At 44.6% G+C, this 16,859-nt stretch overlaps 1 protein-coding gene across 3 annotated transcripts in view; it reads right to left on the minus strand.

Annotated features, from left to right (window-relative positions):
* The window catches only part of SYT16 (synaptotagmin 16), a 150,923-nt gene that overhangs the window by 71,952 nt on the left and 62,112 nt on the right, over nt 1–16,859 (minus strand). For 2 of the 3 annotated variants that reach the window (XM_054027270.1, XM_054027269.1), the window contains exon 1: nt 7,588–7,649. Coding sequence is in view for 1 of the 3 variants with exons in the window: in XM_054027271.1 (XP_053883246.1) it covers nt 7,588–7,767 (180 nt within the window). In the remaining 2 variants the exon portion in view is untranslated. Of the gene's footprint in view, nt 1–7,587; nt 7,768–16,859 lie in introns of those variants that run through there. The other variant, XM_054027271.1, reaches the window with a different exon arrangement.

The raw sequence follows: 16,859 nt of genomic DNA on the forward strand, positions 1-16,859 counted from the left end.
CCTTAATATTTTATGAAGTATCTACATGACTCTGTACCGAGCACCTTTGCACTGCTACCCGTTGCGGGAAGAACTGATTTTACTTCCTGGGATATGGGTATTTGACATATATAGCCACTAGGACTGTCTGGGCTAGAATCAACACATTTGTTGCAGAGGTAGCTGAATATGTGAACACAGCACAGTTTTGCAACAGAAGGACAATGGACCTGTGTTAAGAACTGGCCTCAGAGACACAGCCACAGGGCTCTCTATGGAGAGACAAAGAGCAGGGATGGAGCATAGGGAAGCAGGCATGGCAAAACCCTGGCTTCCACCTCTTTCATGCTAACCCAAGGACGTTCAGAATCTGTATTCCAGGTAACTGATAAACTGTTTCCTTCCTCTGCAAAGGCCTGTGCTGTGGATACTGCAGATACTTACTGAGAGCATTGCGCCCAGAAGTGGTGGGGAGTCTCTCATAGGAGTCTAGCTTGGCTGGACTTGCTGCAGGGAGCCCCGGAGAGTATGTGGACACAGCAAAAAAAAACCCGCAGTTGGCCTGTGCCAACCGACTCGGACTTGTGGGGCTGTTTCATTGCTGTGTAGACTTCTGGACTTGGCTGGAGCCCGAGCTCTGGGACCCTCCCACCCTGCAGGGTCCTAAAGCCCAGGCTCCAGCCCGAGCCCAGACATTTACACGGCAATGAAACAGCCCCGCATCCCAAGCCCCATGAGCCCGAGTCAGCTGGCACAGGCCAGCTGCAGGTTTGTCTTTCCTGTGCAGTCATAACCATACAGAGACAGGGATCGCTAGGGCCCAAAAGCCCAGCGTCAGAGTCATGGAGCTGCTGCGCCAGCCCCATGGGACATAGGGGACCCAGCACACAAAAGGAGATGGGTTAAAGGCCAGGGCATAAACCAGACCCATGAATCCATGACACCTATGCCTAGCACAATGGGGTCCTGGTCCACGATTGGAACTGGTAGGTGTTAACGCGATCAATAATTATGTTCTTGGGTGAATTTATGGTAAGTGGGGAGTAGGTGGAAACACATCTGGACTATATCTGTTGCCTGTGATATAGTGGAGGGCCAGATTCTCCACTGTCAGTGTAAATCAGGAGTATCTCCATTGAAGAGAATGGAGTTACATCAGTGTAAAATCAATATGGGACCAGCATCAGGTTTTTAGAAGCTCTCTGACCACGGGTCAAATGAGCACAACAACTGGATGGTTTCTTTTTGAATAGTAACAAGAAGGGGGCACCGCAAGTAACTTTCAGCATCTACGTGAGTGTGTGTGTGCTCACACGCACACACAAGGGCTCTCACACTGTTTTCATAGTGCAGACCCCATCTAATTAGACCGACTGACTCCTGAGTCCCCGGCCTTTGCAAGCACATGGCCTAGCTATCTCCCCCTCTACTCTGTGATCATGTAACAAGCCTGTGGCAATTACAGCAATTGCTTGCATGGAAAAGTAACGCTAGAAAAGTACTGAAGCATTTCTAGTTTCCTGTGATAAAGATTTTTTTTTTAACTCCTGTGGAAAAAAAAAGTTATAATCACAGTCTCTGTTGTTGCTTTCCTTACATCTCCCCCATACATCTGTGGAGCTCTAGGTGGTCGGCTCTCCGTGGACCACCAGCAAATGCTGCACAGTTAACAGTGTGGGAATACACCCACACATTACGCCACATGCTACATCCTTTTAGACACACATCTCTCCACTCCTTTTCACAATGCCCCAGAGGCATGGGCGGATCTTTAAGTCCCTGAACTGACCCAAACGTCCAACCCCACAATCCTCTCACAATCCACTTCTGTCACTATGCCTACAGAAATCAGACACCTAACACTGGCTAGGCAGGGAGACAGATAGAAACAGTATGGTATTTATGTTCAAATGCTTCATTAATAAATAGTAATAATAATGCCTAGCTCTTACATAGCTCTTTTCATCAGCAGATCTCACAGCACTTTAGTGACTATCATTATCCCTATTTTACACGTGGGGAAACCGAGGCACAGAGCAGTGACGTGACTTGCCCAAAGTCAGCCAGCAGGCTACTGGCAGAGCCGGGGATGAAATCCAAGTCTCCTGGATCCCAGAGCAGTGGTCTAGCCATTACTCATGCTGCCTTTAAAGAATTCAAAGTCACAGACCTATTCCAGGCAACTGCTTGGCCTCATTGCAGTTACCCTCTTTCTTCCTCCCACTTACTGCTTGTTTCACTCACTGGTGCTGTAGTGCTTCCAATTAGATTCTAAGCTCTTTGAGGCAGGGACCATGCCTTTTTCTGTGACAGCACAACACCAAGCCTATTCCGGATCTAGGTGCTACTGCTAATGTAAGCAATGTGAATAGCGGCCATAACTGTATTGCTCTGGAAAGACACAAATCTCTTCCACTATTGATTGTGCTGTTGGAGGAAGACAGTCCACACAGTCTGTAAACTGAGTGTACAAATTACTGCCACCATTTGCTTCCCCTTTCTCTTCCTCATTCATGAGTAGGCATACGGGTTAGCCTGGTGTCAGTACAAGATGGTCACAGCCTCAGTTCCCACGACAGGTTCCACGGCGGACTCAGACAAAAGGAGACACTGAGAAAGCAAGACAAAAATGCAGCGTTGCCAACCCTCGTGATTTTATTCCAAGTTTTGTGATATTGGGTGTTTTCCTTAAATCCCCAGCTCCTGCAGTCAAGTAACTATGTAAGAATTTCAGTCTTTTTTTTTTTTTTTTTTTTTTTTTAAAGGAAGTTTCTATCCCCTGTGGCTTAAGAGAAAAGCTTAAAAACACAAACTGAGGCACGCTAAGAGTTAAAAAAACCCAAGATAAATAAAAAACAACCCCACCCCCATTTTGTTTACTTATGATTTTAAATTATCTCATTATTTTTGGGGGGGTGCAACTTGTGATTTTTGAATGCTTGTGGTTGGCAATATGGTAATTATTTGAGGAAAAGGCAGAATTCTGTGCTTTTTTTCTCCGTAATTTGGGTAAAGCGGAGTCAAGAGACCATAATTTTCTTCTCCGGCCTTCAGTGTGGGCTGTAAGATTGATCATACTGCTCCACTTTGGAATAAGTCACATCGATCTAAAAAGTGCTAAATCGAGATATAACACAAAGTGGATTGTTTTCTTTTATGAGTCACAGCACTGCAGCTTGTGGCTAGATAGGGCTATGTACACAAGGGTTTGCCCTGTGCTTGTTACATAATTCCTGCAAACAAGCTGGTTTCGGTCCTGAACTTTGCAGTTGAAGTGCATTGCTCAGCAATGCATATTGTAAACTTTCACCACTTCAAGGGTAAAAGTCACCCCATGCGAAGGGCCTTTGCAGCACTGTACACCCTCCAACTAGAGCTCACTTGAGACTAAAGTGGTGCACAGGTCTTGTCCTGACCCTCTGCACAGGAACAAGGTTCACCCCGCTTGCATTGTATAGATCAGAGGTTCTCAAACTGTGGTCCGTGGACCACCAGTGGTCCCCAAGCTCCATACAGGGGGTCCGCAGATAATTCCCTCTAAGGTGCACGCCCGGATGGCTGGAACACAAGAGACTGAAGGACAACCCACCTAATTAGTGGAGCCACACAGGTGTGGTTCCACTAATTAGGTGCCTGCACCCTGAAGAAGATGCATATGTAAGGGAAGGTGGCTTTGGGGGGAATAGAGAATAGGTGGGAGGGGGCAGTAGGGTGAGAAAAGGGGGGGGGGAATTTGGGATATGCAGGGCTGCGGCTGCCAGAGAAAGAAGCGACTTTCCCCAGCTCCAGGGCTGCAGCTGGTGGGGAAAGACGGCCCTCCCTCCCCACCTCAGCTCTGTGGCTGCTGTGGCAGGGAAGAGACACCACTCCTTCCCAGCCTCAGCTAGGAGGCTGCTACGGTGGAGGAGAGAGGGAGAGACCTCCTCCTTCCCAGCCCCAGCTCGGGTACTGCCACAGCGGGAGAGAGAGGGCACATCCATTGCATTAGAAAGGTAAGACTACTGATATTAAAATACGAGTTGTGTGCTTTTATTTATAGAACAAAAACATTTTAATTATTATAAAGTTTTTGGATAAAAGCGCTTTACAATAGTTAGCTCATGGTACAAACAACATTTGGGAAGATCAGTAAGTGATCGACAATTTTTAAGTGGTCCACAAAAAAAAAAAGTTTGAGAACCACTGGTACAGATCAAAGGGATAATATTTCCTTTCCCCCCCCTCAACTCCTAGAGCAATGGCTACCAACTCCTGGGGGGAAACTGCACACTTTAACCATGCTAAGGCTTAGCAACCCAGCAGTTAGTCCCTGCTCCTTCTGTTCAGCTGTACACACTCTAACTCAGAACTGCTTCAACACGGCTTGGAGTGCACACACACTTGAAGAGAGACAATCAGTGGCAAAGCATCATGGTCCAGAATGCAGCTCATCCTTAAGGTCAGAACGAGGGATTAGAGTACTAGACACAAAAGCCTCAAGTACCACAAACGACACTCATTGCGTACCAGTAATTACGAGTCATTGTTCCTGAGTTCCCTAAAGGGTTTTCAATTAATACTTCTTTCCATAAAGATTCTTCAAGTATATTGTTCCTTTCAGAAAGACACAGGCCCCTCTATTACAATCAAATTAGGACTAAAATGGCCAGATGTCTCTCACAGATTCACAATGATGAAAACGTGTATTTCACTCAACTCCTTTTGCCACTTTACAGCCAACCTCAGACAAATCTTTGTTCAGATTCCGGGCACTGGAAGACACTCATATATATACGGCTAACATGAGAACCTACAATGTATGAACTAAACAGATTTATTTTTCCTTCCAACTTTATTTTTATTCTTAGATAGGTCAACATTCAACAGCAAATCCAGCAAGGATATAGGTGAAGATTGTCATGTACATCAAATTCAGAGAGCCATTAAACTTCTTGGGCCAGATTCTGAACTTATTCACAATGGTGTAAGATCTGAGTTACTCCACGGCAGTCAATAAAGGTACTCCAGATTTACAGCAATGTAGTGGAGATTAAAATTTGATTCCCTACACCTGCCCTTCGATTTGGCCAACCAATTTCAATAGCTGACCGAAGAAGCGTTTCAACCATTCTAAACCCCACCTGAAGTGGGGTGGCTAGATTTCACTATTTCACCATATCTGCCCATCATTACTTACTACCATAACAATTTACATCTTAACAATGAGAAGCAGAGGTTTTTATTGAATCTGGCCCTTTAATAATAAAGACAACCTTCCACCAAGAAGAATAAAGAAGAGAACTGAAAAAACAGAATCACAAGTAATTTATATACTGCATATACTGTAATAATATAATACCCATACACATACGTATATACAGACATTTACCACAGCAAAAATCAAATTCCTTGGTAGAAAAAAAATCTACTTGTTAGCAGTAATATTTGGAGATTTCCTTAGTTATACTAACTACAGCTATCTCATAGAATGATTTCAGCATAAACCACAGCTGCCCTGCTAGATTCAGACCCCATCATCAGCCTAGATGCTAGGCTTTTGCAACTGCCATATGATGTGATATGTAACCATTAGGTTTTGGTCCATTTTTTTATGTTTATGTCTGTAAGAAATCCTGGTTCTTTTGCAAGCATATCTTATAATGGTCTTAAAAATACCTATATATCAAAATTAATCTAACCATAGAAAAGCTGACATTTTGAATTGCTCTAACTTCAACTTTTCATGACTGTTTTACTTTGTAAAGGAGAACATAGGCTCCGACAGTAATCTCCCATTGTAATTAATGATTACAATGTACTCCTCTACGGTATCAGATTTAGCACCTCATTAATGCGTATGGTATTTTGCTTGTACGGCACAGCTGTAGTTAAAGTTGAATTAGTGTTTCCATTAAAAACCCATGTTTTCAAGGGTTTATTACTCAGTCATAGAAAATTTACTTTGAAATGAAAATTGCCACAGAGTGCTTCAGCTTGGCAGCAATTTTATGCCTTCAGAATTTGGGAGGGAAAAAAAATCCACCCTGTTTATTAATAATTCACATTTTAAAAGGCATCGTAAATATATGTTTGCATGATAGTCTTTGACAGCTCCAAAGAACGTCGACACCTACACATTGCTGAGAGATGTGTCATTTTAAAAAAAAGCCACACTCTTGTACTACTTGTCAGAAAAAAAAATAAAGACTTAAAAATAATACTGTTAAATTTCTTTTAACACAGAAAAAAATCGATATTTAAGTCATGTTAAATTTATGACACAGAGCCCCAAAAGAAAAGGGAAAAAATGACATGCAAGCTGAGCCCTCATTCTGGGTGAGTCCCAATGGCTTTGTTACTAAAAAGATTTACTGGCATGCTTAACTAAATTGATAAGTAGTCCCATTGACTTCCGTGTCAACTTGTGACTAAGCATTTGTTTGCTTTTTATTAAGGCCCCAGTGTGGGTAGATCCTGGCCAACTGGATATAGCTACAGTGAAGTCTATGAGGTTTTATACAGGTCTGTGACTAATCCACAGGAAGAGAATTGCAGGATTGGGACCTAAGTGTTAATAGGGTTAGGCCCTTCTGTAACTAATCTTGAAGACTGGGCATCTTGCCCCATCATTTAATTAAAAGCACACTGAAGGATATATTCTGGCAGATAAACCCAAACACATGTAAAATGCAACCGACTTTGCAAGCAAAATCTGAAAAAAACATTAAAGGCAGGTCAAATTTTAGCCTAGCAGCTTGGCAGTGCCTCTTTAAGTATAGATTTGTGTGTGTTCATATATATTTTTAAATATTTATTGTAGAACTTTCTGATACATGACAGGTAACTTCTATGAAATGTCCCCCATTATTGGCAACAACATTACCCTAGAGAACATTTACTTAGCATTTTTCCTTCCCACCAAAACATTTAGGAAGCTACTGGCCAGAGTTGCATGCAGTTCAGCACCTCCCACTGAGACACCTATGGTCAGATTTTCAAAAGGGCTTACAGCTCCCAATGTAGCCACGTATTCAGATGCCTACATAGGAGCAAAGCTCTTCTGAAAAAATCAGTCTGGTTCTGTTGTAAGAGCTGAGCACGTCTGAAAATTCCAGGTTACGTGCCGACGTTCTTAGGCTAAACAAGAAAAGTAAAACTCCCCCATAAGCCTTCCCTGCAACTCAGAGTGTCTAATATATGTTTCTGGAATGGGACTAATGCAGGCTGATATGTATGACAGTTAAATGCCAGGAAGTCAGGATGGATGCATCCTACACTGAGCAAACAACATTCCCATTGCTCTGAGGAAACGCCAGAAATGCCCAGATTTTTCTGTTCTTTGCACTACCAAAGCACTCCCACAAGATAACAATGGAAAAATGTGTTTTCTCCAACCTTTTCTTCCATCTTTCAAAAGAATATTGCTCAGGACAACAAAGAGGATGGGTCCCTTGTAGCAACGGTATATTCATTATATCTACTGTTAGAGGTTACACCACCGCACCTCAAGCCCCAGCTATTTTCCACACAAACAACACTAGACACAGTAAAATGGCTCTGCTCTCTTCTTAATCAAAGCCTCCGTGAGTTTCTGTACATCAAAGGCACTGAGATAATGATGATGCTTACCCAGGCCCTCATGAACCCCCGACCTCTCTTTGTAGTGTTTTCGTCTCCCTGGTTGTTCCAAGCATGGGAGTCCACCTATCTTTTCGAAGCACAGTTTCTTGTTGATTAAGAGGAAAAGGACTGTGAGGAGGACAATAAAGACTCCAACTGCAGACAAGAACCCAATGGCCTCTGGAGTAACTAGTGACAAAAACAAAGAAATAAAATATTATTGCAACTGGAAATGCCTGTCCCTGAGCAAAGTGTGATTAACCCACCTCCATGCCTGCACCCCACACCCATGCCCTCCCAAATGCATAAGAAGCCAAACTCAGCAGAATGCAATCTATAGTTAGTGCGTGCAACCCCCATATTGGGCCAAATCTACTGGCAACATAAACAATGGGGTAAATTACACGAGTCTGATTCTGCTCTCTCTCTGGGTCTGATTCATAGCCCACTGAAGTCAATGGAAAGACTCCTCTTGACTTCCACAGGCTTTGGCTCAATCAAGTGCATACACCAGTGAATTCCATTAACTTCAATAGGGTTACTCCCGATTCACACGGGTGTAATCAGGATCAGGCCCATTGGGGGTAAATTGGTCATAAACCATTCATACCCGGCCACATGCAAAGAAGGAATGCTATGTCTTAAGGGTGACAAAACAGCATTCATCAAGTCGGAAGGAGAATGAAGGAGAGATTGCATTTTCCTTGGAGAGGGGGAGGGGAGTAAGTGGCTGAACCTTTTGGTTCTGAAGGCAAATACCTTTGGAAATGTTTTACACTTCCTCCAAAAAATACATAAGACCATCACAGATGGAAAATGTCTCTGGTATGGGAGAATTCCTTTGCCATTTACTAAGAACCTGGTAAATGTGTCTCAGAGTAGCAGCCGTGTTAGTCTGTATCCGCAGAAAGAACAGGAGTACTTGTGGCACCTTAGAGACTAATAAATTTGTTAGTCTCTAAGGTGCCACAAGTACTCCTGTTCTTTTTGTGTAAATGTGTCTGTCTCTTCAATGTATCCTGTTAAAATGTTTTTCCTTCGTTGAAATAAGACACAAGCTCCAAAATCATGATTACTACTCTTAACAATACAAGGCCACATCCCCAGCAGGTGTAACTCGTTGCCGACTTCAGGCCTGAACCTAAATTAACTAGTGACATCACTGGCTCTACCTCAGCTGAGAAAGTGGCCCTGTAAGGCAACATTTTCATATTAAACTGTAGAGAAACATTCTCTTATTTCTGCTTGTTGCATTCTGCCTGTGCCGTTGGCTCTGGAAAGAATTAAAGATGCTAGCAGAAAAGCTTTTAAAGCAGTCTCACATCACGCACACTGAAATGCCAAAAGCAAGGACAGACATTACGTAGATCAGCTAGTACAGGTGGCAAAAGCACATATGTCAAAAAGCATAAGCACCATCTGCAACATAATTCAGCATATTATTCCAGTAATTACTAAATTAACATCAGATGGCTGCGAAGTTCAGTTGCACAGTTCAAGTCCAAGACCCCATAAAAATGAAACATTGGTGACATATGTTGATTTTGAAGCTATGGCTCACTGAAGAGGCAGGCAGCAAGAAACAAGATAACCAGAGTCAGCGCCACATGTCATGTACTCAACTAAATATTTACAAGATTTGATTGAGCAAGCATTCAGGAGTGAAGAGGGCTGAATTGTCTTCAGTTCCTGTAGGGACAGCAGGTAGTGGGACCGCAGGAGGGAGGATTATAAACAACAGACTGATGTGGCTAATTAGAAACAAAAAAAATCACAACTTCTCAGAAGCAAGCCACACTGAAAAAACACTAACATTGCTTGGAACGAAACCCGGCAAAGCCGAGAAATGCCAAGGTAAAGGAGAAGCTGGCGGGTTGATTCTGATCTTGCTCACACCAGTCAGAACGAACAGTATTTCCTCCAGGTCTATACTTTACTTGCCCTCTTCTGCCTGGGCACTGAGGCACATAACTGGTCCTGTTCCACCATGCAATACTGATCTTTTGTACCAATCCAGCAGCAAAAAAGGTTCGGTCTGTAAAGAGAACGAATCTCTCAGCCAAGAAACCATCTCAGTGTACAGGCTTCCCTTGATGGCTTTCTGTGTACCAGCGCTGCCCCTTTCCAACTCCTGCTGCATTCCCTGGCAGAAGGGGTATCCTGGGGCATGGCCATCAAAGGAGGTGGGGCAGCAGTGCCATTGCACCCCTGCTATTTTCACCTCCTGCAACAGCCCTTTGGTGGCTGTGGTAGCTAAGCAGAAGTCAGAACAGCCTTGTGGCACAACCCTGGAATCGAAAGAGGTGCAAGGCTGGCATAAGGCCTCCTTTGCCCTCCCTTTCCTTCACCAAATACAGCTCTGGCAGGAGAAAGAATTGCGACCATGTATGCAAGCTCTCCTTCCCCTCCCGTCCTCTGAATGTCTCAGCTGGCATCTTTGGGATATAAGTTTAACTTAAGCTTTCGAGTTGGAGACTCAACCACAGGGTGCCACAGGACTCTCTGAGGGTTTTTTAGTGATTTGAGGGGGGAGGGAGTGATGTCTAATGGCTGCAGGAGGAGATGTTATTGTCATGTATTAAACTCTGAGCAGGACACAAAATGATGACTGCCCAAGGAGCTTCCAATCTGTCAGGCTCTCGGGCTCTGGCCGCTAGACCTTGGGCTTGGCTAAGTCACTGGATCTCTCCGGCTGAGTCTCCATTAGCCGGCTTCCATTTTCTCCCGCTGACAGGGCCCCAATCGGCCTCCAATGTTCTAAAGACTGTGCAGTCTAAACCTGCTCAGAGCAGGTGTAAATGTCATGGTGATAAACACACGAACACTGCCTTGTCTACAGTAGGGCTCCAATCACTGCACCCTTTGGTGGGGCTACCAAGACGGTAAGCTTCCCAGAAGAAAAAAAAAAACATAGTGCAGACAAGATCTCTGGGTCTCAGTTTGTGGCCTGGATAGAACAACTTCTTACTGTGGCTGTCTGAAAGGACTGTTCGGAAGCTCTGGGTCAAGTTATGACTTGGTATCCACCCAAACTGGGGTGAAACTGCTCTAAGAGCGGAGGAGGTTACGCCCCACAAACACAAGTTTGAGAGGCTCTTCTTCTCACACTGGCAAGGAGAGAGTCGATACGCATATCTGCCTGTTTGCTGCCAGGGAGAAAAGGGGCAAGACTTGTGTGGAAAGTAGGGGGTGTTCATGCTGCAGGGGCTGAACGTATTCCAGCAACAAACTGCAATAAGAGTCATGGGGAAAACCAGGGCCACTCTGGTCTCCCCTATCCCTGGAAAGGCTAGCTGCAAAGGTGGGAGGCATCTGCCATCAGAACTCATCAAAAGCCTCTTCTCCTGCATGTGGAAATCCCCAAGTTACTTGTGCTGGATGCCAGCAATCTGTGCCTTAGTGCATGTGAGAGAGGTGCACATGATAGCATTTGAATGCTGCACCTGGGAAGAGACATTCAGATCAATGCACCTGATGGCCAGTTGGAACCATGTATTCTGTTGTGTGGGTAGCCAAGCTCATGCTGTATGGTTTGTGCCTCAATCAGCACAAAAAATAAAGTTCCACACACACCTGTGTGTGTATCCTAATTGCTTTCCAGATTTCCCAACCCTTCTTTCCTGTCGTTCCTCAGCTGACGGGTTATTCTTCACACTCACATCTCTGGGCTGAAAGCAAGTGTGAGAAATTGTGCCAAAAGGTTTTTCCGTTTTTGGTGGGTTTTGCACTTCTGTTACCTTACCCAAAAGATTATGAAGGACAGGAACAAAAGTTTGCAGCTACTGTTGTTTATATACCATCATAGGGGCTTCACAGACAAGTGAAAAGGAGATTTTGACCACAGTCGGTACGGCCTACGTTACACAGAAAGAGGTGACAGAGCCTGGGAGAAAGTGAAGAAACACCGTGACAGGAAACATTGTCTTGTGGTTAAGGTACTGTACGGGGACTCCGGAGATCTGTGTTCTGTCCTTGGCTCTGGCACGGAGTTCCTGTGTGACCTTGGGGAAGTCACTTCATCCCTCTATGCCTCAGTTCCTTTTCTGTAAAGTGGAGATAATCGTACCCTGCTACCTGCCAGCCGTGTTGTGAGGATAAACTAATTAAAAAGGTGTGGCATGCACACATACTCTGGTGGTGGAGCTATGTAAGCAGAAAGATTACACTACGAGATTGAGATGTGCTTTATTATAGACACATTCCGTTTTGTCATCGCTCCCACACTTTTTAAATTACTTTAATATGATGGTGACTGCAAATTAGGTCTCCAATTGCACACATTCTTTTTGCGCATGCAGTCTAGAAAACCGGAGCACACCATTGGAGGGGATAAATCTGGAGAAAAGGAGGTCTGTGATGGAAGTGAGATTTATCAGCGATATCTGAAGGCGGATATTCCAAGCATAGGGTGCTACAATCCTGTAACTGTTGTACCCACACTAGCAAACTATCCTAGTATTATAGGGAGTGACTATACCGTGCAGAGAAGGAACTGTCCAGTACACCAGGGGTGGAAGCCTGGCCCCACTGAAGTCAACGGGAGCTTTGCCCCTAACTTCAATTGGGGGCGGGGGTTCAAGCCCGCTGTTTGGCTTGGTGTGAGTTTCACATCCATTTTAGAAACACACTGAGCTCATTCAGCTAGAACAGGAAAACAAACAGTGGAAGTTTCTCAGTGCATCTAACACATACATAGTACTTTCACTGGCTGGAGAGCGTACAGATGAAAAATCTTATTCCAGTTCATCACAGCTGGCCTCTCAAGGGCTAAATTCTGAATAAAATCTTATTCCAGACAATGGTACTTTAATTCCAAGCTTTCTGCAATAGGAGTGTTTACTGGTACTTTTTAATTACAAAACCCCCCATAAATTGTCTGTTTTACTGTCTGTGCTAATTACATTTCATTATATATTTGGAGTAAGCTATTATTTTCCTGCTGGTTCCCATGGCATTCTTCATTATCAGCTGCTAATTGTCTAGCATGCACATAGGATTGCGAACTAAGTAGGCTGCTGTGTGGGCAGACGTTCCAGGGAAAGCTGCGTGGCATTAGAAATGAGCATTATTATTATTGTGGCATATTAGAAAGTTTCCACCTACTTGCATGCCCACATAATTTGTTGCACATCATCCTTATCAACAATGTCACCGTGCAACGAAGGATGGGAGGCCATCTGTACTTGGCAATTATCAGCAGCTATCGAGGGAAGATGGTGTGGGGCCAAATAGCTGCCGCAGTGACAGTGGAGGTACAGGTCTGTCAGTGGAGTAATGCACACAGCGAGGGCCCTTTTAAGGGTTCCATTTATCCCTTGCCTGCAGCACACGAATCCCAGGATGTAATCCGGGATCATCCCACCTGTCTGCAGGCCAGGGTCAAGTTCATAAAGGGAAATAGTGCAATGCATGCATTTTGGAGTGAATTCACAGAATAAACTGTCTCAGGGGTTTCCGTTCGCCAGTGCTAATGCTAATTCGATTTGAACAACATCCTGAAGAATCCATATCTATGTGAGCTCGGGAAGTGCTATGGAGGCTATTAAAGCAACCGCCAGAGTATGCAGAATTTCACAAATTCAGGTCAAGACAGAGTTTTAGAAGCAACTTCCTTACAAAGCAAACTGCTATGCCAGGGAGCACACATGACTGATGCTCCGAGCCACGGTTATCAGCATGGAGCAGGTGGCACTTATATTCATGTGCGTTGCATACACAATGTACAAACACTTCAGAAATAAAATGTGTTTTCACAGGATTGCAGCTCTCTTCTGATATCTATCTCAAACAAGGCAGAGCCTGACCCTTCGCGGCAGCTCTCACACCGGGATGAAATGGTTGCATAACTCTTCTGTAAATATATTACCAGAAATGAAATCAAGCAGACCAAATTCAGCCTTGGGGTAGGAGGGTGCAACTCCCATCTCAGGTCGCATTTCACCCAGGCTGAATTTGGCTCCATGTATTTTTATGCACTGCCTCACGCCCCAGATAGCAGGATGCCTCTCAGTCCCTTCATAAAGGGACGACAAGTCTGATTCTGTTCGCATTGAAATCAGTTGCAAAACTCCCACTGCCATCAATGGAAGTAAGGCCAATCCCAGTGGCTTTGTTCTTGGTAATATATTTGCAGGCCACCTTTGAAGGATCATGTTGTTTGAGGAGGAGCTATGTTTTGTCGCAGACATGCCTATTTTAGAGTAATAGGGATAATAAGGTAACTTCTATCTATCTCAGGTACTTGTATAATCCTTGTCACCATAGGATCTGAAGACCTCACAGTCTTTATTTTATTTATACTCAACACAGCTGTGAGGTAGGGCAGTGCTGTTATCCCCATTGTACAGATGGGAAATGAGGCACAGAGAGGCTAAGTGACTTGCGCCAAGTCACCCAGGAAGTCTGGAACAGACCCAGATCTCCCAAGTCCCAGCCCACCCTAACCACAGGACTATTCTTTCAGGCAAACAAGAATATACCTGTAGGTGGTTACAGTACAGCACTTGGCTTCCTATTTGGGACTGTTACAAAGAACATTTTTAAGTCAACCACTGTCCCCCTCCATTATGCCAGGAACAGGTGTCTGTCTCTCTCCCTCCACCTCCTAAAGCAGGCCATACTGCCTGCATCATCAGCCACATCATGCTAAGACCAACATTTAACTTTTAAAGCTGATTTCTGGGTCAGTGTTTACCTTGCGTCAACAGGAAAACGCTCTGGCATGTGGAGGGCACCCAAAAGCCTTTGTATGCTTTGTCGGGTCAATCAGGAGGACCAAGAACAATTATCTGTGCCTTCCCAAGAGACACAGAGTACACATCTTCACACTGCAGTGTTCAGAACTCTTTTTCTTTCCCAGAGCAAACATTGGCAACTAGCAAAGGACATCTCAGGATACCCAAAATTGGCTACAGAACCCCTCACCTCTAGAGCATCAGTTCAAATGCAAGTATCCGAGGGGTAGCCGTGTTAGTCTGAATCTGTAAAAAGCAACATGCCTATTTGCTTCCAACTACAGAAGCAGTTTCTCCTCCCTTGGTGTTCACACCTCAACTGCTAGCAGAGCACCTCACCCTCCCTGATTGAACTAACCTCGTTATCTCCAGACTGATTTATACCTGCCTCTGAAGATTTCCATTACTTGCATCTGAAGAAGTGAGGTTCTTACCCACGAAAGCTTATGCTCCCAATACTTCTGTTAGTCTCAAAGGTGCCACAGGACCCTCTGTTGCTTAGTTCAAATGCAGAGCATGGAGAGCGTGCCTGAAAGAAGTTACCATCTGATGATCTACATCAATGGAGTTTGGGGGTCTCAGTCCATCTCCCAGCAGAGAAGGTATCCATATCCCTCACACACATCACAGTTGACACTAATTGTCAACCTTATCAATGGTCTCAGAAGAAACCCCAATTCAGAAAGATACTTAAAGTGCACATGCTTCAGTTCCACTGAAGTCAATGCAGCCAGAAAGATTAAGGACTGAAAGAGGTCAGAAACCATTCACATTTTTAGAGGTGGTCCCTCCAGGTCAGAGCTGAGACACATCAGCAGGTCAGCATGGGGAAGCTTGCACTACTGTTGCTTGTCCTGCAAATAAGTATGAACACCTCAGTTTCCAGGGCTGTCAGTCTGCAAACTTTCTTGAACACTAAAGTCATACCATTTTTTTCCCCCTCAAGGCAGCTCCCTCATTACCATGGTACCACTAATGCAGTATTTTGAGACAGTGAGGGGATAACATGCATCACTGTGATGATACATCCATCAATTGCTATCCTCTCAAAAAGTAAATAAGCAAGCACTCAAACACAGACTTTAAAGAATATGCCCACAGCCCCACCCTTTGCTCTTCCATTACTCATTTCCTTCCTTGTGACACTACTGGCAACATGAGCTCATAAGAAACCAAACTCTCGCATTCATGCCTGCCTGCTCTGCACATTGAAAGCATGAGGTGATTGCTCCAGAATTTCCACAAACATCTCCTGCTGGTTTCCTCCTGCACTAACAGAGGCTTACCGAGCATGACCCACCTTCCCCTCAAGGACAAGAGAAGCAAAAAGGTCATTCTGATGGTCTCGTTGTCTCACCTGGACTTGATAAGCTGTAAGAGAGAGAGACCTTGTTACCACCACCCACCCCACGTGTGTCTCTTATAACCTGTACTGCCACCCACAGAACTCTCTGCAAGGGACTTCTATTAATAAAAGGAAACAAACATTTTAGCACGTGAGGTTTATTATTTTCTCTGATTTGGTGGGTGGCAAAGAATGAGCTAACCCTAATTAGAATCCTCCTGCTCCCATTATTCTCATCCTACAAACGCCAATCTTCCTAGTTTCACCCCTTTGACCCCAAACGTGACAACTCATCACAGTCAAAGGCTGGACAGCAGCTCCCTTCAAAGACCTGAATAAACCCTATTCCATCATCAATTGACCAAGGGCCATGCACCAGTAAACCTTCTGCTGAAGGCTGAGTGTGTTGCCTTGGCAACCTGCCTGACCTCCATTGCCCCAGGGAGTGAAAACATGCTGCCAATAAGAGATTTCAACTAATCTACCCAATCTCTCAATAGTTATAGGATTTCCCATCTCTAGATAGCAGGCCGTGCACCCAGATGGAGCAGGGCACTCTGAATACAGATCTGGCTTCTCCTTGCCCTACCATTTCCTAGCTCTCTCCTTAGGCTGCAGTCTTCTCCTGGTGGTTACATAATGAGAAGAAAAATGAGGCCAGGGTGTACGTATAAAGCCTGCTTGCAAACTCTCTGTCCTGGGCTTTGACAGGCATTTCTAATTGCCTAGAAGAGCCATTTCAGCATAGGCAGCTATGCAAAGGAAGAGGGAGGAGACCATTTGCCGTCTAAGAGCAAGCTGAACATCATACCTATGAAAGGGTTTATGCTGTAAATGACCCACTGCAGGGGGCCACCATGTGAGCTGTGCTACAGACTGCCTTTTAGATGCCTAGCAGAGTTCTACGTGTACCACAATCTCAGAGGTATGCGTCGCAGGCGTGCCGAGTTCTAACCACGCTTGCTCTTGGAGGGGGTCCCATTAAACACTCACTTGTAATAGGTCACAGAGGATTTTTACTGTGGCTGGGTGCAAATACCCTAGGAACACATTTTAGCATGGAGTTACAGAAGGAAGGTAGGGGATCTGTAAACCCTGTCACCCCACGGAAACAGTTTAGTGTGAGGGTATAAAGTTTGCTCTGCCCTTTTGGTTCATTTTTTCTTGTTAAAGCCTTCTCTTTCAGGGCACGGAATAGAAGT

Source organism: Malaclemys terrapin, chromosome 4 (assembly GCF_027887155.1).
Source record: "Malaclemys terrapin pileata isolate rMalTer1 chromosome 4, rMalTer1.hap1, whole genome shotgun sequence".
Taxonomy (NCBI): Eukaryota; Metazoa; Chordata; order Testudines; family Emydidae; genus Malaclemys; species Malaclemys terrapin.